Raw genomic sequence first — 27,277 nt, 5'->3', positions numbered from 1 at the left:
TTACTGGAGGAGGGGGGGGATGTGTGATACATTGTTACTGGAGGAGGTGTGTGAGACATTGTTACTGGAGGAGGGGTGTGTGATACATTGTTACTGGAGGAGGGGTGTGTGATACATTGTTACTGGAGGAGGGAGGGGGGATGTGTGATACATTGTTACTGGAGGAGGGAGGGGGGATGTGTGATACATTGTTACTGGAGGAGGGGGGATGTGTGATACATTGTTACTGGAGGAGGGGGGGATGTATCACACATCCCCCCTCCTCCAGTAACAATGTATCACACATCCCCCCTCCCTCCTCCAGTAACAATGTATCACACATCCCCCCCTCCCTCCTCCAGTAACAATGTCTCACACACCTCCTCCAGTAACAATGTATCACACATCCCCCCCCCTCCTCCAGTAACAACGTATCACACATCCCCCCCCCTCCTCCAGTAACAACGTATCACACATCCCCCCTCCTCCAGTAACAATGTATCACACCCCCCCTCCTCCAGTAACAATGTATCACACACCCCCCTCCTCCAGTAACAATGTATCACACACCCCCCTCCTCCAGTAACAATGTATCACACATCCCCCTCCTCCAGTAACAATGTATCGCACATCCCCCCCTCCTCCAGTAACAATGTATCGCACATCCCCCCCTCCTCCAGTAACAATGTATCGCACATCCCCCCCTCCTCCAGTAACAATGTATCGCACATCCCCCCTCCTCCAGTAAAAATGTATCGCACATCCCCCCTCCTCCAGTAAAAATGTATCGCACATCCCCCCTCCTCCAGTAAAAATGTATCGCACATCCCCCCTCCTCCAGTAACAATGTATCACACATCCCCCCCCTCCTCCAGTAACAATGTATCACACATCCCCCCCCCCTCCTCCAGTAACAATGTATCACACATCCCCCCCCCCTCCTCCAGTAACAATGTGTCACACATCCCCCCCCCTCCTCCAGTAACAATGTGTCACACATCCCCCCCCCTCCTCTAGTAACAATGTGTCACACCCCCCTCCTCTAGTAACAATGTGTCACACCCCCCTCCTCTAGTAACAATGTGTCACACCCCCCTCCTCTAGTAACAATGTATCACACCCCCCTCCTCTAGTAACAATGTATCACACCCCCCTCCTCTAGTAACAATGTATCACACCCCCCTCCTCTAGTAACAATGTATCACACCCCCCTCCTCTAGTAACAATGTATCACACCCCCCTCCTCTAGTAACAATGTATCACACCCCCCTCCTCTAGTAACAATGTATCACACCCCCCTCCTCTAGTAACAATGTATCACACCCCCCTCCTCTAGTAACAATGTATCACACCCCCCTCCTCTAGTAACAATGTATCACACCCCCCTCCTCTAGTAACAATGTATCACACCCCCCCCCCCCTCCTCTAGTAACAATGTATCACACCCCCCTCCTCTAGTAACAATGTATCACACCCCCCTCCTCTAGTAACAATGTATCACACCCCCCTCCTCTAGTAACAATGTATCACACCCCCCTCCTCTAGTAACAATGTATCACACCCCCCTCCTCTAGTAACAATGTATCACACCCCCCCCCCCCTCCAGTAACAATGTATCACACATCCCCCCCCCTCCAGTAACAATGTATCACACATCCCCCCCCTCCAGTAACAATGTATCACACATCCCCCCCCCTCCAGTAACAATGTATCACACATCCCCCCCCCTCCAGTAACAATGCATCACACATCCCCCCTCCTCCAGTAACAATGCATCACACATCCCCCCTCCTCCAGTAACAATGCATCACACATCCCCCCTCCTCCAGTAACAATGCATCACACATCCCCCCTCCTCCAGTAACAATGCATCACACATCCCCCCTCCTCCAGTAACAATGCATCACACATCCCCCCTCCTCCAGTAACAATGCATCACACATCCCCCCTCCTCCAGTAACAATGCATCACACACACCCCCTCCTCCAGTAACAATGCATCACACATCCCCCCCCCTCCAGTAACAATGCATCACACACACCCCCTCCTCCAGTAACAATGTATCACACATCCCCCCCCCTCCAGTAACAATGTATCACACATCCCCCCTCCTCCAGTAACAATGTATCACACATCCCCCCTCCTCCAGTAACAATGCATCACACACACCCCCTCCTCCAGTAACAATGCATCACACATCCCCCCTCCTCCAGTAACAATGCATCACACACACCCCCTCCTCCAGTAACAATGCATCACACACACCCCCTCCTCCAGTAACAATGCATCACACACACCCCCCCCTCCAGTAACAATGTATCACACATCCCCCCCCCTCCAGTAACAATGTGTCACACATCCCCCCCCCCCCTCCAGTAACAATGTGTCACACATCCCCCCCCCTCCAGTAACAATGTGTCACACATCCCCCCCCCCTCCAGTAACAATGTGTCACACATCCCCCCCTCTCCAGTAACAATGTGTCACACATCCCCCCTCCTCCAGTAACAATGTGTCACACATCCCCCCTCCTCCAGTAACAATGTGTCACACATCCCCCCTCCTCCAGTAACAATGTGTCACACATCCCCCCTCCTCCAGTAACAATGCGTCACACATCCCCCCTCCTCCAGTAACAATGCGTCACACATCCCCCCTCCTCCAGTAACAATGCGTCACACATCCCCCCTCCTCCAGTAACAATGCGTCACACATCCCCCCTCCTCTAGTAACAATGCATCACACATCCCCCCTCCTCCAGTAACAATGTATCACACACACCCCGTCCTCCAGTAACAATGTATCACACATCCCCCCCCCTCCAGTAACAATGTATCACACATCCCCCCCCCTCCTCCAGTAACAATGTATCACACATCCCCCCCTCCTCCAGTAACAATGTATCACACATCCACCCCTCCTCCAGTAACAATGTATCACACATCCACCCCTCCTCCAGTAACAATGTATCACACACCCCCCCCCCCCCCCTCCTCCAGTAACAATGTATCACACATCCCCCCCCCCTCCTCCAGTAACAATGTATCACACATCCCCCCCTCCTCCAGTAACAATGTATCACACCCCCCCCCCCCTCTAGTAACAATGTATCACACCCCCCTCTAGTAACAATGTATCACACATCCCCCCCCCCTCTAGTAACAATGTATCACACCCCCCCCCCCCTCCTCCTCTAGTAACAATGTATCTTTCTCTCTCCGGCCCCTCCCCTCCTCCCTTTTTTGTCTGTCTCAGGCGGAGGGGGCGGTGCCAGGCGTCTCTGGGCACGTGACACGGTGCGTCCAATGAGGAGCGGTCCCCGGGCAGCACACCCCCCGCTCCGGAGAGGCCGGGCAGAGCCGGGAATGTGTCATGGCGGAGTGAGGGGAGCCCGGGGAGGAGGAGGAGGGGGGAGAAGAGGAGCCGGGGGCCCGAGCAGACACACACCGTACATGGACACAGCGAGCCCCGACAGCACCGGCCCCGAGCACCGTCCCTTCTCTCTGCTCTGTGTGAGGAGCCGCCGGCACAATGGTAGGAGAAGCCCCGGCTGTGTGCGAGGCCTGAGCCCGGGGAGGGGGGAGGAGGAGGGAGGGGGACAATGGAGGCCACAGTGTGAGGACACCGGGATCAACCCGGCCTTCTATTGTCTGCACCCTGCACTACATCCCGGGACCATGGGGGGGCCTACCAGACACTGAATGGGTGACAATGGGGACCCCTACCACACATTGCATGGGTGACAATGGGGACCCCTACCACACACTGCATGGGGGACAATGGGGGCCCCTACCACACATTGCATGGGTGACAATGGGGACCCCTACCACACACTGCATGGGGGACAATGGGGGCCCCTACCACACATTGCATTGGTGACAATGGGGGCCCCTACCACACACTGCATGGGGGACAATGGGGGCCCCTACCACACATTGCATTGGTGACAATGGGGGCCCCTACCACACACTGCATGGGGGACAATGGGGGCCCCTACCACACACTGCATGGGGGACAATGGGGACCCCCTAGGGGAAATTGCATGGGGCCCCTACCGGACAGTGCATGTGGGACAATTTGGGGTCCCCCTCTACGCTTTATCCTCCACCAAGGTACACAACATCTCCCCATCATGACTGCTGGCAGGACTGGCACCCATCACCTTCCTCAATTCTGCCAACCAATCCTCATTCCTGCCTTATGATTTGTACCAATCACCATCCTATGTGTCAAACTGGTACCCATTTCCATCCCCGTTCTTATGACTGGCACCCATTTCTTCCTCATCTCCATCCCCATCCTCAATACTGGCGCCCATTCCTTCCTCAAGACTGGCACCCATCTTTCTCTCCATCCCCCTTCTCAGGACTGGCAGTGTTCCCTGTTAAATGTCTAACACTGTCACCCATCTTCGTCCCCGGTTCCTTCCTTCATGACTGCCACCCATCCCCATCATATGTCTGAAATTGGTACCCATCTCCATCCTCATTCTTAAGACTGGCATCCTTCCCCATTACTTCCTGAAAACTTCATCCTCATCTCCATCCCTGTTCTCAGGACTGGCGCCCATTTCTTTTCCTTCCTCGGGACTGGCGCCCATTTCTTTTCCTTCCCCGGGACTGGCGCCCATTTCTTTTCCTTCCTCGGGACTGGCGCCCATTTCTTTTCCTTCCTTGGGACTGGCGCCCATTTCTTTTCCTTCCTCGGGACTGCCGCCTATTTCTATTCCTTCCTCAGGACTGGCACCCTTTCCCATTAAATGACACCCATCTCCATTTTTAAGACTGGCAACCATCTCCATCCAATCTTTATTACTGCTTCAGCCCACTTCCAGGGCTGGCACCCATCTACGTTTCTTCTTTCTACCATCTCCAGGACTAGCAGTCTTTTTAGGCCCATCTTCATCCCATCCCCATAGTTAGTACCCATCTGAGTCCCATCTTCATCCCATCCCCATAGTTAGTACCCATCTCAGTCCCATATTCATCCCATCTCCAGGGTTAGTACCTGTCCCAGGCCCATCTCCTCTATGGGGGTTTACACTTATCTAGGTGCCAGCTTTGTCCTGTATCCAGGGATGTTTCCCATCTCAGTCCCATGTTCCTCCCATCTCCAGGTTTGATACCCATCTCTGTCCAATATTCACCCCATCTCCATGGTTGGTACCCATCTTCATCCCCTCTCGGCCTTTTCTTCATCCCATATCCAGGGTTGGTACCCATATCCAGGACTGGTACCCATCTCAGTCCCTTCTTCATCCCATATCCAGGGCTGGTTCACATCTTCATCCCCCCTGTCTCTTTTTCATCACATATCCATGGATGTTTCCCCTCTCAGTGCCAACTTCGTCCCATCTGCGGGGTTAGTTCCCATCTTCTTGCCATCTCCAGGGTTGGTAACCATTTCAGTTTCATCTTTGTCCCATCTCAGTGCCATCTTTGTCCCGTTTTCAGGGTTAATACCCATCTCTGTCCCATGTTCATCCAATCTCCATGGTTGGTACCCATCTCCAGGGTTGGTACCCATCTCAGTACCATTTTCATCCCCTCTGTCTTTTCTTCATCCCATCTTCAGGGTTGGTACCCATCTCGGTCTCCTCTTTAGCCCATCCCAGTCTCTTCTTCATCCCTTTGAAAGGGTTGGTACCCATCTCAGTCCCATTTTCATCCCATCTCCAGGGTTGGTACCCACCTCACTCCCATCTTTATCCCTTTTTGTCTCTTCTTCATCCCATCTCCAGGGTTGGTACCCATCTCAGTCTCATCTTTAGCCCATCTCAGTCTCATCTTTAGCCCATCTCAGTCTCTTCTTCATCCCTTTGAAAGGGTTGGTACCCATCTCAGTACCATTTTCATCCCCTCTCAGTCTTTTCTTCATCCCATCTCCAGGGTTGGTACCCATCTCTGGCCCGTCTTTATCCCCTCTCAATCTCTGCTTTATCCCATCTCAGTCCCTTCTTCATCCCATCTCCAGGATTGGTACCCATCTTCGTTCTGTTTCCATCCGTTCTCAGTCTCTTCTTTATCCCATCTCCAGGAATGGTACCCATCTTGGTCCCATTTCCATCCCTTCTCAGTCCTGACGTCATCCCATCTCCAGGGATGGTGCTCATACCTCTCCTATTTCATCCTTGCTCCATCCCATCTCCGGCACCCATCTTTGTCCCATCTCCAGGGATGGTAGCCTTCTCAATTTCAATTTTCAACTTCATCTTAAGTTCCAGGATTGATACAGATCTTGGTCCTATCTTCATCCCAACCCCAGAACTGGCACCCATTTCCATCAAATTCTTTTCTTAGTCTGGAATAATGCCAATCTCCATTTCCATCCCATCATCATCCCTGTTTCTAGCCTTCTCAGACCCCCCCACCACCACCTATGGTTTAACCAATTTCTATACCATCTAAGATAGGCGTCTCTATCCCTGATTTCATCCCAACTCTGTCCCTGGTAACCAACTCCATCCCATTTAGGCTGGTACCCATCTTTATCCATGCTTTCATGCCTTCCCAGTCCTCATGCCTTCAAACCATCTGGCACTTATTTTCATCGCATCTCCATCCTGGTTTTGTGTCTCCATCGCATCTCTGCGTTATCCTATTTTCATACCACCTCTATCCTTATCTCCGTTTCAGCCTGTCTCCAGGGTAGGCACCCATCTCCACCCAGCATTGTCTGGCTTTTTTTTTTCTGCTTTGATACGCATTTCTGTTTGGTTGCCAGTTTAGGAAGATACAACAGATTTCTGAACATGTGACATTGTGTCCTTTTTCCTAGAGAAGGTCTTTAATATATCACAAAGTCATCAGAGCAGCGAATGTTATAGGAAACCCTTCCTGAAATGACCATGCCCTGCCATTGCTGATCTCCTCCTTCGGGATGCCTGGCTGTCTCTGGCTTCTTACAGTCTTTCATGGTCCTGACCCAAAGACCCTCCATAGACTAATCCTACCAGGGATTCCCTGAGACCTGAATATTATTTCAAAGGGTTCCTCTGGGGTAAAAGGTTGATAGTCTGTTCTAGAGGGATTCCACGGGTATGGTGTATATACATAGTTACAGTGCATCCGGAAAGTATTCACAGCGCCTCACTTTTTCCACTTTTTTTTTATGTTACAGCCTTATTCCAAAATTTAATATTTTCCTCAAAATTCTACAAACAATCCCCCATAATGATCGTGGGAAAGAAGTTTGTTTCAAGCCTTTGCAAATTTATTAAAAATAAAAAAAGGGAAAAAATTCAATGTACATAAGTATCCCAGCCTTTGCTCCATATTTTGGTGAAGCTCCTTTGGCACCAATTGCAGCCTCGAGTTTTTGCATATGATGCTACAAGCTCGGCACACCTATTTTTTGGACAGTTTCTCCCATTCTTCTTTGCAGGACCTCTCAAGCACCATCAGGTTGGATGGGGAGGGTCGGAGCACAGCCGTTTTCAGATCTCTCCAGAGATGTTCAATCGGGTTCAAGTCCGGGCTCTGTCTGGGCCACTCAAAGGACCTTCACAAGGTTATCCCGTAGCCACTCCTTTGTTATCTTGGCTGTGTGCTTAGGGTCCTTGGAAGATGAACCTTTGCCCACAGTCTGAGGTCCAGAGCACTCTGGAGCAGGTTGTCCTAATGGGGATGCTTCTGTACATTGCTGCATTCATCTTTCCGTCAATCCTGACCAGTCTCCCAGTTCCTCCTGCTGAAAAACATCCCCACAGCATGATGCTGCCACCACCATGCTTCACTGTAGGTATTGGCCAGGTGATGAGCGGTGCCTGGTTTCCTCCAGACATGAGGTTTGCCATTCAGGCCAAAGAGTTCAGTCTTTGTTTCATCAGACCAGAGAGTTTTGTTTCTCATGGTCTGAGAGTCCTTCAGGTGCCTTTTGGAAAACTCCAGGTGGGTTTTCATGTGCCTTTTTACTAAGGAGTGGCTTCCGTCTGGCCGCTCTACCATACAGGCCTGATTGGTGGAGTGCTGCAGAGATGGTGGTTCTTCTGGAAGGTTCTCCTCTCTCCACAGAGAAACACTGGAGCTCTGTCAGAGTGACCATCGGGTTCTTGGTCACCTCCCTGACTAAATGGGGAAAATTCCCTCAAGGGTTTTTTTTAGCAGCAAATTATTGTAGTCAATCATTGACCACGATAATTTGCTGCTAAAAAAAAAAAAAACACCCTTGGAGGAATTTTCCCATTTCATTTTCAGTCGGGGTGTGCAGCCCCATACCTCTTATAAGTGTCCTTCCCATTACACCTCCCTTACTAAGGCCCTTCTCCCCCGATCGCTCAGTTTGGCTGGGTGGACCGCTCTAGGAAGAGTCCTGGTGGAGCCAATCTTCTTCCATTTACAGATGATGTAGGCTAGGGTTGCACCGATAACAAGCATTTGCACAAGTACTCGTGCAAATGTTCCGTTGCTTGCCCCGATTATTTAGAAAGCCTCAGGGATGATCAGTGGTGGGGGGGGGGGGGGAGTTACAAGCACTGATCTCCCTGTATAACTTTTCTGACAGCCGCTTCTCCTCCTCTCCCTCTCGCGGCTGTCAGGGAGATTGGTGCTTGTAACTCTTCTCCCACCGCCGCACCAGTTGCCCCCCCTCTGTGCTTCCCATGTCCCCTTCCAGGTCCCCCCTACATCCTCCCTGGTGTTGTTCTCCGGGTCCCCCGCTGTGTCTTCCTCTGGGTCCTTCCCATCTCTCCGGTTCCTCTTTCGGCCCCCCCACCCCCATGTCCTCTCCAGCTCCTCCTCCCTACCCTGGATCTTTCAGGATGGAGAGCAGAGGAAGGAGCTGGTAAATCTGTCTTTTTTACCCTCTCCTTCCTTTTTCCAAATGAACAGAGTCAGTGACCACTGAAACATTGTAACCTGTATTTGCTTTGGTTTTATGAACGGGGAGGAGCCTCTCCTGTTCATTCATTTTCAGTGCAGCTGAGGCTGCAGAAAAAGGGACTGGGGGATCTGTCCTCAGTCCCTTTTCCCTGTCTCAATGGGGAGATATCAGGGCCCCCCCCCCCCACAACAGGGCTGACGTTTTTCTTTTAAACAATTGTAATAAATATTTCAAAGTTAAATTGTAAAAAAAAAAAAAAAAAACTGACATCGTCCTGTCCAATCAACTGACTTTTACCACAGGTGGACTCCAATCGGGTTGTAAAAACATCTCAAGGATGATCGGTGGAAACAGGAGGCACCTGAGCTCAATTCTGAGGGTGGTCATGGCAAAGGCTGTGAATACTTCTGTACATGGGATTTATTTTTTTATTTTTAATAAATTTGCAAAGATTTCAAACATTTTTCACATTGTCATTATGGGGAATTTTTTTGTAGAATTTTGAGGAAAATTATGAATTGAATCCATTTTGGAATAAGGCTGTAATATAACAAAATGTGGAAAAAGTGAAGCGCTGTGAATACTTTCCGTATGCACCGTATGTGTGTAAAGTTTTTTATATATATATATATATATATATATATATATATATATATTTATATATTATTGTTTTATTATTTTAATATATAATTAAATTGTGCGTTGCATGCAACAACACAAGTCTCTGCCCCTCATTGGCTCTCCAGGGACAAAGTGTTTAAAATTTGCCCATTTGGCCCCTCATTGGCCCTCCAGGGGCAATGGCCCATTTGAGCATGCAGGTTCGTGGAAACAAACTGCTGAATCTTCCTCAGTCTTTGCTAACCGTGTGTTTTGTTCAAAGTCGGGGAGCCCGGAAAAGAAGAATTCTCATGCGGTGCTCATTATCTCCAGCCTTCGTATATCTTTTTAGATTTAAAGGGATTGTAAACCTCTGTCATGAAATATGAACAAAGCACTATCCCTCTATAGTGTGTACTTGTCTCATTCTAGAGCGCCAAGTGCCATTTATGTCTGCTGCCTCCTTCCTCTGCCATTGGCGTGAGTCCTTTTCTGACAAGTTTTCCTGATGCTAAGAGATTAAAAAAAAACGTGACGGGGAGGGAGCTCCAGCAACACAGCCTGTGATTGACAGTCTCAGCTCTGTTCCAGTGTTCCAGTATGCTGTGCGTGGGGGGGGGGGGGGGGTGTGCCCCTTCCCTCCAATCAGCTCTCAGAGCTCTCCTAAATGCGCGGTGTAATTTCATCTCCCTGTCCCCCTGCTTTCTGAATGCTCAAGCAAGCTGTATAAAATTGTACTTTGGATGTAGATAAAAGAAGACCGCAGATAAAAAGGTACAACTCATGTAGGAGGATTTATTTAATCTGTGTATCACCTGAGGCCAGTCAGTTCACTGGGGATATGCAATTTATATGTTTACAACCACTTAAAAAAATAAATAAATCTGCAAATTAATATTTTTCTTATTTTTACAATGTATAGCTTGTTTTTTTTTTTTTTTCTTTTTTTTTTTTAGGCTGTGTTGTAGTTTTAGGGCCGGTGTTCTGTCAAAATATCCAACTTGTCAGAAACTTCAACTACTTAAAGCATCAATTATTGGAGGTTTTGACAAATTGCTGTTTGGACACAACACCGGCAACCGACTTCAGTCCCCGGGGGACGATATTGGTAGCGCAGATTGCTGCTCCGCTCTGATGCTAGCCAACAAAATGGCCGCCTCCTAGGCGGCAACAACAACTTTTGTCCTCAGTTTTTAGCCGCTGTGCTGTCAAAACGGCTAAATCTCCCTGTACCGGACTGTATTCGGGTTATCGGTGTTGTGTCCAAAATGCCAATTCGTCAACATCTCTAATTGGTGACGGTTTAAATAAACCGGAAGTGACGTGGTTGGAGTATTTGACAGAACACCGGTTCACACTAGAGCTGCACGATTAATCGCCAAGAATCGTTATCACGATCTCAACTAAAGTGTTTCACAATTCTTTCTATGCAGAGAATTCTCTCTGCTCTTCTGAAGCCCTCAAAAGAAAGGAAGAGAAAAACTGGACAGTCTGCCAAGAATCACAACATTCTTTATCAGTTGAACTTAAAGAGGGATTCCACCTACAAAAAAAATATTAGAAGCCAGCAGTTATAAATACTACAGCTGCTGACTTTTAATAAATGGACACTCACCTGTCCCGGGTTCCAGCGATGCCGAGGCCGATCGATCGCTCGGCTCTCGGCTGCTGCCGCCACCATTCTAGGTGAGGGAATCAGGAAGTGAAGCGAAACGGCTTCACTTCCCGGTTCCCTACTGCGCATGCTCGAGTCACGCAGCACAATAGGAAATCTCCGCGCTGTCACTGGGACCCGTGTGTGTCCCAGCAGACAGCGCAGCAGGGCAGGAAATGGCGTAGACTCCCACGGGAGTCTATGCCCGGAAGTGGGTGTAAATACCTGTCTTTGACAGGTATCTCCACCCCCCTCCCCCCTGAAAGGTGCCAATTGTGACACTGGAGGGGGGGAGGATTCCGATCAGCGGATGTTCCACTTTAGGGTGGAACCCCCGCTTTAAAGCGGAGCTCCACCCTAAAGTGGAGCTTCCGCTCATTGGAACCCTCCCCCCCCCCCCCTCCGGCGCCACAATTGGCACCTTTCAGGGGGGAGGGGGGTGCAGGTACCTGTACAGTACAAGTATCTGCACCCACTTCCGGCATAAATATCCACAGAATCTACGCCATTTTCTGCAGAATCTACGCCCCTTTCCGCAGGTCCCCCGCTGTCTGCTGGGAAACACACGGATCCCAGAGACAGCGGGGACCATCTTCATTGTGCAGCGCGACTCGCGCATGCGCAGTAGGGAACCAGGAAATGAAGCCGCAAGGCTCCACTTCCTGATTCCCATACCCAAGATGGCGGCGGCAGAACCCGAGAGACGATCGAGAGATCGGCTTCGGGTGCCGACATCGCGGGCGCGCTGGACAGGTAAGTGTCATTATTTTAAAAGTCAGCAGCTGCAGTATTTGTAGCTGCTGGCTTTTAAAAAAAAAAATAAAAAAAAAAAAACTGCGTAACTACCGCTTTAAGTATAAACATTGTAACAATTTGTCACTGGAATAGACTTTGTGTGTAAGAGCCGGTTCACACAGGGGCGACTCAGATCCGACTTCAAGTCGCCCCAAGTCACCTCAGGCCGCACAACATGTAGAAATCAATGTAAGTGAATGAGAGCCGTCTTAATGCACACTAATGAAGTCGCTCCGACTTCAGAAAAGGTTCCTGTACTACTTCAATCCGACTTGTAGGCGACCGGTACCCATTGATTTCAATGGAGGACGCCTCCAAGTTGGATCTCCGTCTATACGGAGGCGACTCTCAGAGAATTATCAGCTCTCAAAGGGAGTTCCCCCCCCCTGAGAGCTCATTCTCTGATTGGCCACGGCAAGTCGCCTGGCCTGGGGCGACTTAAAGTAGTGTTGTAAGTCGTGTCCAAATCGTATCCAAGTCGCGTCCAAAAGTCGCGTTGCCCCTGTGTGAACCGAGCCTTGGTGAAAAAAGTTTAAACACTTAAACACTAAGGCCCCTTTCACACCTGAGTGTTGTGTAGCTTGAAGTCTGAAGCTACAAAATGCTGGAGGGGAAAAAAAATCTATTATTCTCAATGGAGACGGTTCACATCTCCACTCCATGTCACCTGAAGCCGAACGCCTGAAGCTCCAACAAGTTCTGGACCGTTTTTTATTTTATTTTATTTTTTTTGTCACTCGAATCGGGCAGTTTTAGGGGGTTTTGTTCTTTTTACATTGGTGACCTTTTGCCCTGGACAAAATCGCAGCAAAGCGCCGTAAAAATCGCGCAATTTTCTGCCCGAAAAATGCGAAGGTGTGAATGGGGCCTTAGACTCGGGTTCACACAGGGGCGACTTAGCAGCCTGAGAAATCACGTCCCGTTCTGTACTAATGGAATCGTTCTGATCAGACTTAGAAAAAGGTTCCTGTGCTACTTATGGGGCGACTTCTGGCGACTTGCATTGACTTCTATACAGAAGTCATTTTGCAAGCCACCGCTGAAGTCGCGTGCAGGTCGCCTGAGGCGGTCGCGCCGCAAGTCATGCTGCCTCTGTGAACCGCCACTCTAAACCTTTTTTCTGACATTTGTTTGGTTTCAAGTTAAAATAATTATAATTTTTTAATTGCTAGAAAATTACTCAGAACACCCAAACATTTTTTTTATATATATATATATTTTTAGCAGAGACCCTAGAGAATAAAATGGTGGTTGTTGCAATATTTTATGTCGCACTGTATTTGCGCAACGGTCTTTCAAATGCAATATTTTTTTTTTTTTTTTTTTTTAATTTAATGAATTTAAAAAAAATAAAAAATAAAAACAGTAGTTAGCTTTTTATTTATTTATTTTTTGGTATAATGTGAAAGATTTTACGTCGCGAGAATTGTGATCTTTTTATTCTATGCAAAAAAAAATAATTGTGATTCTCATTTTGGCCGGAATCGTGCAGCTCTAGTTGACACCAAAAAAAAACGCACTCCAGATCCGTCCCAGGTTTTTTTTTATATATTAAATTTTTTTCCCCCTCCCTATACTAGGGTCCAGTACGATTTTGATGCGTTTCAGTGCTTTTTTGATGCGCTTTACTGCATTCCAGTGCAGGAAAATTGCAACAACATGTTCTACGCTGTTTTTTTTTTTTTTTTTTTATTTTTTTTTTTTCTCTGGCAGTGACTGCACTGGTGTGAGCTCTGCTATTGGAAACCATATAACCGACTTCCCAATGCGTTTTTTTTAATGCAGCACAAAAATGCACTGGCCTGCATGTGGTGTGAAGTGTCCCTCATGTCTGTCCTTGGGTGTTGCGGGGTGATGTCCGGTGGTTTTTATGCTCTTGGATCGGTAATATTTGTCTTTTCTCGTGGAAGGGTCGTCCTCCAATATATTTTATTTATTTTGCTCTGGAAAGTTGTAAGAGAAATAACTTGTGTATAATTAATGAGGTCGCCCAGCGGTGTGCAGGCTTGGATTCATAGGGAGCGCTGAGTGAATGGCGCAGGGGGGAGGTGTAATGTGTATCTGTGGGGCGCATCCTGTTAGGAAAAGAAACAATAAACACCGGCCACTTTATTAGGTCCCCCTTGCTAGTCCCGGGTTGGACCCCCTTTTTTGCCTTCATTCTTGGTGGCATAGATACAACAAGGTGTTGGAAACATTCCTCAGAGATTTTGCTCCATAGTGACATGATAACATCACACAGTTGCTGCAGATTTGACGGCTGCACATCCATGATGCTGATCTCCCGTTCCACCACATCCCAAAGGTGCTCTATTGGATGAGATGTGGTGAGTGTGGAGGCCATTGGAGGACAGGGACCTCATTGTCCAGTGGTGAGATGATTGGAGCTTTGTGACATGGTGCATTATCCTGCTGGAAGGAGCCATCAGAAGATGGGGACACTGTAGTCATGAAGGGATGGACATGGTCAGCTACAATACTCAGGTAGACCGTGGCGTTTAAACGATGCTCAATTGGTACTAAGGGGCCCAAAGTGTGCCAAGAAAATATCTCCCCCCCCCCCCCCCCCCAACCGTTACACCACCACCACCAGCCTGAACCGGTGATGGATAGCAGGATGGATCCATGCGCCAAATTCTGACCCCACCACCTAAATGTCGGAGATGAAATCCAGACTCCTCAGATCAGGCAATGTTTTTCCAATCTTCTATTGTCCAGTTTTGGTGATCCTGTGCCAATTGCAGCCTCAGTTTCCTGTTCTTAGCTGACAGGAGTGGAAACCGGTGTGGTCTTCTGCTGCTGTAGCCCATCTGCTTAAAGGTTTGATGTGTTGTGCGTTCAAAGTTGGTGTATTGGGTGTAACGAATGGTTATTTGAGTTATTGTTGCCTTTCTATCATCTCCAACCAGTCTGCCCATTTCTCTTCTGACCTCAACAAGGCATGTTCCTCCACACAACTTCCGCTCACTGGATATTTTCTCTTTTTCAGACCATTCTCTGTAAACCGGAGAGATGGTTGTGTGTGAAAATCCCAGAAATACTCAGACCGGCCCCGTCTGGCACCAACAACCATGCCACGTTCAAAGTCACTTAAATCTCCCTTTCTTCCCCATTCTGATGCTCGGTTTGAACTTTAAGTCGTCTTCACCACGTCTAGATGGCTAAATGCATTACGTTGCTGTCATGTGATTGGCTCATTAGCAATTTGCATTACCAAGCAATTGAACAGGTGTACCTAATAAAGTGGCTGTTGAGAGTGTGTATATATAGAGTATAGAGATCCTAGTAATCTGCACGTGGTCCTCTTTTTATTTTTTATATGCAAAGTATAATCCCAAAAGAATATCCTCTCCTGGTTTAAGATTTGTTTGTGATTTCTGCCTGAAAGGAGGACTCGCCCGATCTTTCCACTCTCACTTCCTGTTCTGTTTCCATGGCAGGAAGTGAAGGTGAATCTCTCCAATGGGTCATACGCGCAGAAAAAAAAAAAATCCTGTATAATGTGTACAGACTTGTCTGCTGGGCATGCGAGCGTCAAAGGGGGTGGTAAAAACACACCGCCCTTAGTGTTCCCCTCGACTCATCTATAGGGGGTGGGGGGGGGGGGGGTGAGACCATGAAAAAGGGTTTTAGAATGCTGAGCGGGAGGTGGCGGCTCTTGTTGGGACATTTTGGATTTTTGTTAGAAAGTATCTAATAGAATCCCCCTTTTTTTTTTTTTTTTTTCTTTTTTTTTTTTTTTCTTTTACCGCTTCCCGACCGCTCACCGTTCTTTATTTTTATTTTTTTAAAGCAGTCTAGGGCCTCTGCTTAAAATATGTAAATTGTTTGGGGGTTCAAAGTCATTTTCTAGAAAAAAAAAAAAAAATATTTTGTTTTATGTAGGAGAGAAGTGTCCGGTGTTGAAGTGAAGTGGTTAACTTAATATGAAAAGTAATAAAAAAAATAAAATAATGAAAGTTCTGGGTTTGGAGGACGTTCTTCTTTTTTGGAGATGTGGTACAGAAGCTGCCTTTTCGCAGTTCCTGGATCTCCTCTGCGGTTGTCGGCTGATATTTTATGTGTTTTCTAGTTGGCAAATGTTACGTAATCGTCAGACGGGCCCTCCAGGCAGAGCGATGCTGCCGCTTCTAATGTGCTCCGTCTCTGGGAGATCTCTGCTACATTGTAACCTCTGTGTCTCCAGAATGTCTGTGGTGGCTTTCTATAGGTGGATCCTTCGCCATCAGATCTTGGGGAGGGTCGATCCATATTTGTGTCTGGTGAGGATCGGATGTTTCTTATGCCAGCCTTGGACCATGCGATTTATGTTGCCAGGACACGCTGCCTTTGTTGTGGATCCCCGTTTCTGTTGCAAAGGAAATTGCTTTGTTTTGATGTTAAAAAATAATTTTTGTTTCATAATGGGCACAGCGGGTTTACAGACCCGGGAACTCGGCACAGGGATGGTGGGAACCCCTCATAATGGGCACAGCGGGTTTACAGACCCGGGAACTTGGCACAGGGATGGTGGGAACCCCTCATAATGGGCACAGCGGGTGTACAGACCCCGGAACTAAGCACAGGGATGGTGGGAACCCCTCATAATGTGCACAGCGGGTGTACACAGACCCCGGAACTAAGCACAGGGATGGTGGGAACCCCTCATAATGTGCACAGGTATACAGACCCGGGAACTCAGCACAGGGATGGTGGGAACCCCTCATAATGGGCACAGCGGGTGTACAGACCCCGGAACTAAGCACAGGGATGGTGGGAACCCCTCATAATGTGCACAGGTGTACAGACCCGGGAACTCGGCACAGGGATGGTGGAAACCCCTCATAATGGGCACAGGTGTACAGACCCGGGAACTCAGCACAGGGATGGTGGGAACCCCTCATAATGGGCACAGCAGGTGTACAGACCCGGGAACTCAGCACAGGGATGGTGGGAACCCCTCATAATAGGCACAGGTATACAGACCCGGGAACTCAGCACAGGGATGGTGGGAACCCCTCATAATGGGCACAGCAGGTGTACAGACTTGGGAACTCAGCACAGAGATGGTGGGAACCCCTCATAATGGGCACAGCGGGTGTACAGACCTGGGAACTCAGCACAAGGATGGTGGGAACCCCTCATAATGGGCACAGCGGGTTTACAGACCCTGGAACTCGGCACAGGGATGGTGGGAACCCTTCATAATGGGCACAGCGGGTGTACACAGACCCAGGAACTTGGCACAGGGATGGTGGGAACCCCTCATAATGGGCACAGCGGGTTTACAGACCCTGGAACTCAGCACAGGGATGGTGGGAACCCCTCATAATGGGCACAGCGGGTTTACAGACCCTGGAACTCAGCACAGGGATGGTGGGAACCCCTCATAATGGGCACAGCAGGTGTACAGACCCGTGAACTCAGCACAGGGATCTTCCCAATAGAGTCCTCCAGAGATGGAAGACACTCCGTGTTTTTAACATTACTTTATACAATTTTCTTATTCTCCAAAAATAATCCTTTTTTATCCACTACTTATTGTTCTATTTTTCATGGTTGTGCGTTACTTTTTCTCTACTGCAAGTCAGACTGACGGGCTAAAAACAATAAATCTGATCTCGGTTGATGTTCAGGGAAAGGGATTGCAGTAAAATACAGATGGCCAATAGAGAGAAAATCTGGAAGATTCTTGGAGTTTTCAGGTTGTTGCAGCTTCAGGTTTGCAACTTTATCTTCCATGTATCGTTTGTAAATCTATTTGCTCATACAGGCAGCCATAATTGCTTGTTATATAAGCACGCTCATCTTCCTGCTGGTGCTTGTGCACAGTGATTGGGGCTTTGTAACGCCCTTCTTTGAGGGTCAATGTATTTGTTTGCATCGTGTTGTTGCACATATGTGTCTGTCAGGCAATTAAAGAGGAAGTAAACCTTGGTGGGTTTTACCTCCTCCTTTATTTCCCTGAAAAGGTAAAGCATAATGGGCTACTGTGCATTGCATAGAAGCCCATTATGTGTCACTTACCTGTAACTGAAGCCCATGATGTCGCCGTTGTCCCCACTAGCAGGGAGCGTCCATCTTCACCCCTCTTCCTTCCGGGGGCCGCGAACTCCAGCTCTGTGACTGACCGGAGTCGCATGCGCACGGGAACCGCCAGTCACAGCATGGCCTCTATTAGAAATGGCACGATGTGCCCTTAGTCATCGGCGCTCGGGTCTTTCCTAAATATCTCCTGCACCGTGGAGGTTTAGGAGCCATTTCAAAGAACCTACAGGTAAGCCTTCATGTACGCTTACCTGTTGGTAAAAGTGGTTGTACAGGGTGTACAACCACTAAAAAGTGAATGTTGGCGTCAGCGGGTGGAATGGTGCCCCACCACTGGTTGCTGTTGGGAGGATTTTTGCCCCATCGGTTGGTGTCAGTGGGAGGAATATTGCCCCAATCGGTTGGTGTCAGTGGGTGACATGGTGCCCCAATCGGTTGGTGTCAGCGGGTGACATGGTGCCCCATCGGATGGTGTCAGCGAGTGGCATAGTGCCCCATCGGATGGTGTCAGCGGGTGGCATAGTGCCCTATCGGTATCAACAGGTGACCGTGCCCCATCGGATGGTGTCAGCGCGTGGCATATTGCCCCGTCGGTTGGTGTCCGCTTTTAAATCTGTATATTTTATAATGCCCTTAAGCTCCAGTCAGTGACTTTTCCTTGACTGAGATGATGCCATCGCTGTGCTGCAGGCAGGAGGGAGCACTTCCTCAGTCTCCTCTCCCCCAGTGATCAGACTGCAACATTGAAAATGAACATCAATTTGACCCACGATACAATCACAGTGACGGGAAAATTTGGAAATAATAGAAAACTTCTTAGTCAAAGGAATTTTCAGACAGTGTTTGTGGTTTTCTTTCAGAAATGACATTCATTTTAAAAACAGAATGTTAAAAACAAGTGAAAATTTCAAACAAAATTCTTTCATTCAGCGAATGTCAATGTACAAAGATTTTTCGTCTATATATTCTCACCTGAAAATTGATCTGTGTGGTCAGCATAAGGCTCGGTACACACCTATGCACTTTTTGCTTTTGATCTGTTTCTGCAGTGCTTTTTGCTGTGTGTTTTGATTTTTGCGCACGTGATTTTACTGCAATATGCGTTTGTGCCTTTTCTTTGCGCAGATTAAAAAACACAAATTGCTGTAAAAACGCATTACATGCTTTTCTGCAGCTTCTCCATTGAAGTATATTTAACCAATAAAGCACCATTTTGCGTTAAAAGTCCCCGACCCTTTGTGAAAGTGTCGTAAATGAACTGTAGTGCATTTCTGCAAAAAGCACCAAAAAAAACACATAGATGTGAACCGAATCTAAGATGTTTAGTAACATAACGGGGTTACAAAAACGAAAATTAGCCCTTTAGACCCCTTTCACACCAGGGCGTTTTGCAGGCGCTATAGCGTTAGAAATAGCGCCTGCAAAACGCCCTAAAGAAGCTGCACCATTGTTTCTAGTGTGAAAGCCCAGAGGGCTTTCACACTACAGCGGTGCGCTGGCAGGACGTCAGAAAAAAGTCCTGCCAGCAGCTTCTTTGGAGCGGTGAAGGAGCGGTGTGTTTACCGCTCCTCCACCGCTGCTCCCCATTGAAATCAATGGGGCAGCGCTGTAATCCCGCCGGCAAAACGCCGCTATTGCGGCGCATTGCCGGCGGTTTTAACCCTTTTGCGGCCGCTAGCGGGGGTAAAAGCGCCCCGCTAGCGGCCGAAATGCGCCGCAAATCCGGCGGTAAAACGCCGCTAAAAATGGCGGCGTTTTACGGCCCACGCTATCAGCGGTGTGGTGTGAAAGGGGTCTTATAGTAGAAAAAAAACAGATAATCACTACTGTAAGGGCTTCATTTTTTTTTACCGTAGAACAGTGAAAGTAATATTTACAGTATTTATTTACTCTTTTTGTACTATAAAGGGCTCATTTTAGTTGTTTTTTTTATTTATTTTTTTAACCCCATTATGTTACTGGCCGGTTAATCGATTATGAAAATAGTAATCGATTATTTCATAATCAATTCATTGTCGATTAATCGATTAGTTGTTTCAGCTCTAGACATTTGTGAACACAGCTAGACACCGGGATTTCCATGATTGCCTCATATTTGAGCCGGTGTCCTATCATATTGTGTCCCCCATCGGATAGTGTCCGCTGTGTACTGCGCATGCGCAGTACACAGCGCACACAGATTCCGAAAATAGCCGAAGATGAGCGGCGCCTGCGCCGTGAGTCGAGGTGGTAGCCCCACCATCCAAGTGGACGTAGAGCTGGAATAAAAAGAGCCGAGCGCAGCGAGGGGCCATCTGATATCGCCAGCCCTATGTCCACTTGGATGGTGGGGCTACCACCTTGACTCACAGCGCAGGCGCCGTTCGTCTTCGGAGATTTTCCAAAGCTTCTTCTTCTCCGTGCTGCGCATGCGCAGTGCGGGGCGGACAGTATCCGATGGCAGAACACTATATGCCAGAACGCCGGTATCCCAGGCCAGGAACTTGATGGCGATCTTGGATGATGGCTTTGAGAAAAGCAGATGAAGCTCATGTCGGGGGAGAATACTGTGATCTCTGTGAGGGGTAAATACCTGGAAGTGATACACAAATTCTTTAGTTAACATGCAGATAACCTGAAATGTGTATCCGATGTTTGGTCCATTTTGAAGTTAAACGTCACAGTAACTGGTGTGCGTACTTATTTTAAATGCGCGGTAATTTTCTCAGCATGGAGAACGGTTTTTAAGTGTAGTGGAAGGTGAGGAGAGCCCAGCAGGGAAGCCCCTCTACCATCTTTCAAGTGTGACCTGAACTTCTTGAAGCGGAGGCTTCCCGCGGAGCCGCACTTTCTTCCTCTCCGAAATAGTACTTTGGTGGGGTGTTTTTTTTTGTTTTTTTTTCCCCGCCAAGTAAAATTCCAAGAGACAATCTAAAAATTGCCGATTAGTCCAGTGCTTTTCAACGCAGGCCTTCAAATACTTTCACCAGTTAATTTTTAATGGATGGCCTTTAACTCTGTTCTAGCAATTACGAATTGAGGGACACCGATTTTTATTTATTTTTATCTTTTTAAATGGTGTGTGAAAATTTAAAAAATGCATAAGTAGAGGTTACCTGACGTAAAACCCCCACATATAAATGAAGTAGATATAGAAGGATAGATAGCTGAAGGCCTATGGTAACCATTTCTTCCCTTTTTTTTCTGGCCTCCAGTTGCTTGCAGATCCCTTAACCTCCCACAGTGCCTTCCCAAGCTCCCATAGTGGGCCACAGTGCCCTCCCCCCCCCCCCCCCGGCTTCCTGAGAGCCTTCAGTCTCCACAGTGCCCTCCCCCCCCCCCGGCTTCCTGAGAGCCTTCAGTCTCCACAGTGCCCCACCCACCCCAGGCTCCCTGAGAGCCCTTGGCCTCCACAGTGCCCCACCCACCCCAGGCTTCCCAAGAGCCCTCTGTCTCCACAGTGCCCCACCCACCCCAGGCTTCCCAAGAGCCCTCTGTCTCCACAGTGCCCCACCCACCCCAGGCTTCCCAAGAGCCCTCTGTCTCCACAGTGCCCCACCCACCCCAGGCTTCCCAAGAGCCCTCTGTCTCCACAGTGCCCCACCCACCCCAGGCTTCCCAAGAGCCCTCTGTCTCCACAGTGCCCCACCCACCCCAGGCTTCCCAAGAGCCCTCTGTCTCCACAGTGCCCCACCCACCCCAGGCTTCCCAAGAGCCCTCTGTCTCCACAGTGCCCCACCCACCCCAGGCTTCCCATGAGCCCACAGTCTCCACAGTGCCCCCCACCCCAGGCTTCCCAAGAGCCCTCTGTCTCCACAGTGCCCCCCCTCCACCCCAGGCTTCCCAAGAGCCCTCAGTCTCCACAGTGCCCCCCCCCACCCCAGGCTTCCCAAGAGCCCTCAGTCTCAGTCCCCCAACCAGAGGAGATGCATCACCTGGAACTTGGCTGAGGGAGGTTCTCAGTCCGGGTGTCTGTGTCCATGCCCTGGATGTAGGATGCTTTTAGCTGCGCTTGGTTTGTGGCCTGCGTTCCATTTTGTCTGGATGATGTAGGGTAGTTAATACCGGTAGGGGTGAAGTCCGTTTCAGGCGTCAGATTTTCTGGTTTCAAGCCTCAATTCTGGCATAGGGGGAAGGGCTGACAGGTTATTTTTTTTTCTGCTGTGTGCACATGGAAGGTTTTTGGAAGGATTTACCAGGCCCTGGTCTCAAAAAGGTTGAGGACCAATGGCCTTGCAGCTATCCTTTAAAAAGGGGTAAATCGTATAAACAGCCAAAAGGAAAGTTGGAGATGGTAGAGCCAATTTAAAAATTGTTGTTTTAAACAGGAAAAGTCAACGTTTACATATATTTTGCCTTTTTGTGGGGGCAAATTTATCCACCCAAGAACCAAACGTCAGAAACGGTATCCGGTTTATTTCAGTCATGAAGAACCCAAATGTTTACCTCTATTGCTACTTGTGCTGATCTGATCCCAAGAAATCCCCTTCTGGGAGTGTTGATATCCTTCCACAACTCTTACTTTGTTCCACCTACTACTTTCAGGTCACCTGCTTCCTCCTGCTGACTGACCTTCCGATGACCTGGTTCCACCTGCTGACCTTCAGATGACCTGTTCCACCTGCTAACTGACCTTCAGGTCACCTGCTTCCACCTGCTGACTGATCTTCAGGTGACCTGGTTCCACCTGCTGACTGACCTTCAGGTGACCTGGTTCCTCCCGCTGGCCTTCAGGTGACCTGGTTCCTCCCGCTGGCCTTCAGGTGACCTGGTTCCTCCCGCTGGCCTTCAGGTGACCTGGTTCCTCCCGCTGGCCTTCAGGTGACCTGGTTCCTCCCGCTGGCCTTCAGGTGACCTGGTTCCGCCTGCTGGCCTTCAGGTGACCTGGTTCCTCCTGCTGGCCTTCGGGTCACCTGGTTCCGCCTGCTGCTGCTGACCTTCAGGTCACCGAGGACTCAGAAGTGACGTAGGCATCAGACGATGAAGCCACAGTGCCGTAAGGGTCATGGATAGAGCCAGAATGTGGTTGGTGGTGGGGGGGGGGGGGGGGATACAGGCTGCTCTGCTTGTGCAGGGTGTCTGGTCTCCGCCTCCTCCTTTTAGATTGTGTAGACTGTAGTGGGTGGAGCCTGCCGAGCCCCTCCCACATCTCTGCATATACTATGTACAGCCCAGTAGTTATGTCACTGCCACTTTTTACCTCTGGGTTTGCAAACGCAATTGGTGTACAAAAAGTTAAAATTTTATATCCTTTGGGGAATACATCAGTTCCTCAATAGCCGCCGCGGCTGACTTCCAACGCAGCTGTTTTCTGAAGCTGGCAGTTCTTATAAATGATGAACCTGCCCGGCATCTAATTTTAGTTCTAGAAGCCCCGGAGGTTGCAGAGCCGTTCTCTCTTTTCTTCCAGAAATCTCCCGCTTTTGTTTTCCCTGCGCACGTCTGCGCCGCCGCTGATCTCTCCTGATTATTTGGTACTGGCTTTGTGTTTATTGCCCTTCATTATATAATACGGGAGCGGCGGTGCGGAATGACCCCTCCGGTCAAGGGCTTTTTTTTTTTTTTTTTTTTTTTGCAAGGAATGTTTCTGAATGATTAAACCACCATGTGGAGGTTTTGCTGCACCTTTCTGAACGTGGAGCTCTTCTAATCATCTTTTTGTTTTCACTTCAGCTGTCAGCAATGGTAGAAAGCATTGAAAAGTTATTTACAAATTAAATAAATTTTTTTTTTTTTTCCGTTTTGCGCTTTTTCAATGTGAAATGTGTAAATACGTTAATGTATATGTGTAAAAATATTCACAAAAAAAAAAAATTGTTTTTCATTTTGTTTATAAAATAGACGTAAACAAAACAGAAGCAGGAAAATAATAATTAAATGGAGGAGATTGGGGAGTTAATTAACTAATTAGAGTAAATTAACCACTTACAGACCGCCGCACGTCGCTATACATCCTAAGTTTGAAGAGGAATATCGCTGTTATGGTAGCAGCTAGCTGCCATAATCCCGGTATCCTCTTCTTCGGCCGGCGGTCTGCTTTCCGATGAGAGTGGTCTCTGCGGCGGATTCACCGCGGGATCGCTTTTATCGGCGACGGGATAGGGGCCCTGCCATGCGGTGGAGACGGGTGAGGGCCATCTTCCCCCCTCACTCGTCTCCATACCCAGCAAGGGTGAAGATCTGATTGACTGCTCTGGTAAGCGGCGGCGGAGGCATTTACACAGTAATCAATGCATTTTTGTTTGCACTGATCGCTGTATAAATGTGAATGGTCCCAAAAGTGTCCGCTGTGTCCTCCATAATGTCGCAGTCCAGATAAAAATCGCTGATCCCCACCATTACTAGTTAAAAAAAAAAAATCAATGATATAAAAATGCCATAAAACTATCCCCTATTTTGTAGACACTATATAACTTTTGCCCAAACCAATCAATAAGCATTTATTGAGAGAAAAAATATATATATATATATATATATATATTGTATATTGTATATTACGGAGGGAAAATTATTATTTATTTTTTTTGGGGGGGGATATTATGGCAAAAATTTAAAATTTAAATTTTTTTTTAAATTGTCACTATTTTTTTGTTTATGGCCCAAAAAATAAAAACTACAGAGATGATCAAATGGCACCAAAAGAAAGCTCTCTTTGTTTGGGGGGGGGGAGTGCCGGTCGGGTCCCGCGGACTCGATCACCGCAGGGATACCCGCGATCGTCTCACGGGGAGATGCCGTTGTAAACAGCATCTCCCTGTTCTGCCTAGCAACAAGTGACGCTGATCATTGCTCCATGTGATTGGAGCAGAGATCAGTGTTCACTAACACACAGCCCAGCCCCCCACAGTTAGTAACACGCCCCTAGGACACATTTAACCCCTACACTGCCACCCCCTGGCTAACTCCTTCACTGCCAGTGTCATTTACACAGGAATCGGTGCATTTGTATAGCACTGATTGCTGTATAAATGACAATGGTCCCAAAAATGTGTGTAAAAAAATGTCCGATGTGTCCGCCATAATGTCACAGTCACAATAAAAATCACTGATCGCCGCCATTACTAGTAAAAAATTAAATTATTAATAAAAATGCCATAAAACTATCCCCTATTTTGTAAACGCTATAAATTTTGCGCAAACCAATCAATAATCGCTTATTGTGCGTTTTTTTTTTTTTGTTTTTTTTTACCAAAAATATGTAGAAGAATACGTATCGACCTAAACTGAGGAAAAAAATTAGTGTGTATATATATATATATATATATATATATATATATATATATATATATATATATATATAAATATTTTAAGGATATTTATTATAGCAAAAAGTAAAAAATAATGCGTTTTTTCTAAATTGTCGCTCTTTTTTTGTTTATAGCGCAAAAAATAAAAACCGCAGAGGTGATCAAATACCACCAAAAGAAAGCTCTATTTGTGGGAAAAAAGGACGTCAATTTTGTTTGGGAGCCACGTCACACGACTGCGCAATTGTCAGTTAATGTGACGCAGTGCCGAATCGCAGAAAGTGGTCTGGTCTTAAGCCAGCAAAATGGTCCGGTCTGTAAGTGGTTAACAGAAACATTTTTTTTAATTGCGCAAAAAATAAAAAACCCAGCGGTGATTAAATGCCACCAAAAGAAAGCTCTTCATATGGACACAGTGTTGCATGACTGAGTAATTGTCATTCTAAAGGCCCGTACACACCATCGGACTTTTTGACAACAAACATGCAAATGAGCTGTTTTGAGGCAACATCCGACCGTGTGTACGCTCCATCGGACAAACTTTTTCGGTTTTCATCTGACTTTTGTTGGCTGTGCGAACGGTCAAACTTTTTGACAACATAAGTCCGATGGAGCAAAGTCCGATCGCGTGTACAGAAAACCATCGGACTTTTGTACAAAGTACAAACACGCATGTTTAGAACCAATGCAAAAGATCAGACAACAATACAGAAGTTGACCAAAGGGTGGCACCAGAGTAATTGAACGTCCTCTTTTGAAGTGTCGTCAGTACGTTGAAACGGGGCTACATTTTGTGTTTGTTGCCTAAAAAGTCCGATCGTGTGTATGCAGTACAAATTTACAGCCAACGCCCTTTGTACAGAAGTCCACGGGAAAGTTTGTACAAAGTCCAATCGTATGTATGAGGCTAAAGTGTGAGGGCACCGAAAGCTGAAAATTGGTCTGGTTAGGAAGGGGGTTTAAGTGGCCAGTGGACAAATGGTTAAAGAGGAGCTGCACCTTTAAAAAAAAAATATTAAAAGCCAGCAGCTACAAATATTGCAGCTGCTGACTTTTAATAAATGGACACTCACCTGTCCCGGGGTCCAGTGATGTCGGCGGCAGATGACGACGTCTCTGCTGCCCCCGCCGCCATCCTCTGTCAGGGAATTGGGAAGTGAAGCATTGCGGCCTCACTGCCCGGTTCCCTACTGCGCATGTCGCGCTGCGCTTCACTGGTCCCCGCTGTGTCCTGGGAACTGTGTGTTTCCCAGAACACAACGGGGGGGCAGGGCATCTGTGGCTAGCTTGTCCTGGATCATCCAGGTATTTGAACCCCCCTCCCCCCTGAAAGGTGCCAATTGTGGCACCGGAGGGGGGGAGGGATCAGATGAGCGGAACTTCCACTTCAGGGTGGAGGTCCGCTTTAAACAAGCTTCAACATGCTTTTTCTTCAGTGATGGAGTCTTGCGTGGTGAGCGTGCATACAGACCATGGCCGGTGAGTGCATTACTTATTGTTTTCATTTGAAACAATTGTACCTACTAATTCCAGGTCTTTCTGAAGCGTTCCACAAGTGGTTCTAGGATCTTGGACAACTCTTCTGATAATTCTTTTCACTCCTCTGCCAGATATCTTGTGAGGAGCGCCTGGTGGTGTCCAGTTTATGGTGAAATTGTGTTCTTTCCACTTTTGGATTGTGGCCCCAAAAGTGCTCACTGGAACATTCAGACGTTTAGAAATCTTCTGTAAAAAAAAATGCCATCAGTGTGTTTTGCAACAATAAGTTGAATGTCTTGAGAGAGCTTTTTGCTTTTACCCATCATGAGATGTTACTTGTGTGACACCTTGGTAATGAGGCATCTTTTTATAGGCCATCAGTTGAGATTGAACCAGCTGATATTAATTTGCCCTGACAAGGGGCAGGATTGCTTTCTAATTACTGATGGATTACAGCTCGTATCTTGGCTTTCCATGCCTTTGTGCACTTCTCATACTGTTTTTTTTTTTTTTTTTTCCTGTGTCATTCCATTTTATTACACAGAACTTAATTTCTGAACGTATTTTTATTTTTTTTATGTCTTTGTATGTATGGATTGTTACCGACGTGGTGAGAATGTCATGCCAATAGCAGCTTTAGAAATATATTTACCTAGAAAAATGGTGACCTGTTCAATACTTATTTTACCCGCTATAT

At 47.6% G+C, this 27,277-nt stretch overlaps 1 protein-coding gene across 2 annotated transcripts in view; it reads left to right on the top strand.

The window, feature by feature from the left end:
* Nucleotides 1-3,312: 3,312 nt before the first annotated feature.
* The window catches only part of ZBTB47 (zinc finger and BTB domain containing 47), an 82,245-nt gene continuing 58,280 nt past the window's right edge, over nt 3,313-27,277 (top strand). For both annotated transcript variants that reach the window (XM_077490654.1, XM_077490653.1), the window contains exon 1: nt 3,313-3,513. In XM_077490654.1, coding sequence (XP_077346780.1) covers nt 3,511-3,513 — 3 coding nt within the window. In that variant the 5' untranslated portion in view covers nt 3,313-3,510. The remainder of the gene's footprint in view (nt 3,514-27,277) is intronic.

Source organism: Lithobates pipiens, unplaced genomic scaffold (genome assembly GCF_037356315.1).
Source record: "Lithobates pipiens isolate NorthernLeopardFrog02 unplaced genomic scaffold, aLitPip1_a1.2 Scaffold_19, whole genome shotgun sequence".
Classification (NCBI taxonomy): Eukaryota; Metazoa; Chordata; class Amphibia; order Anura; family Ranidae; genus Lithobates; species Lithobates pipiens.
Note: the sequence above shows the minus strand (reverse complement) of the source record. Positions and strands in the feature narration are given on the sequence as shown.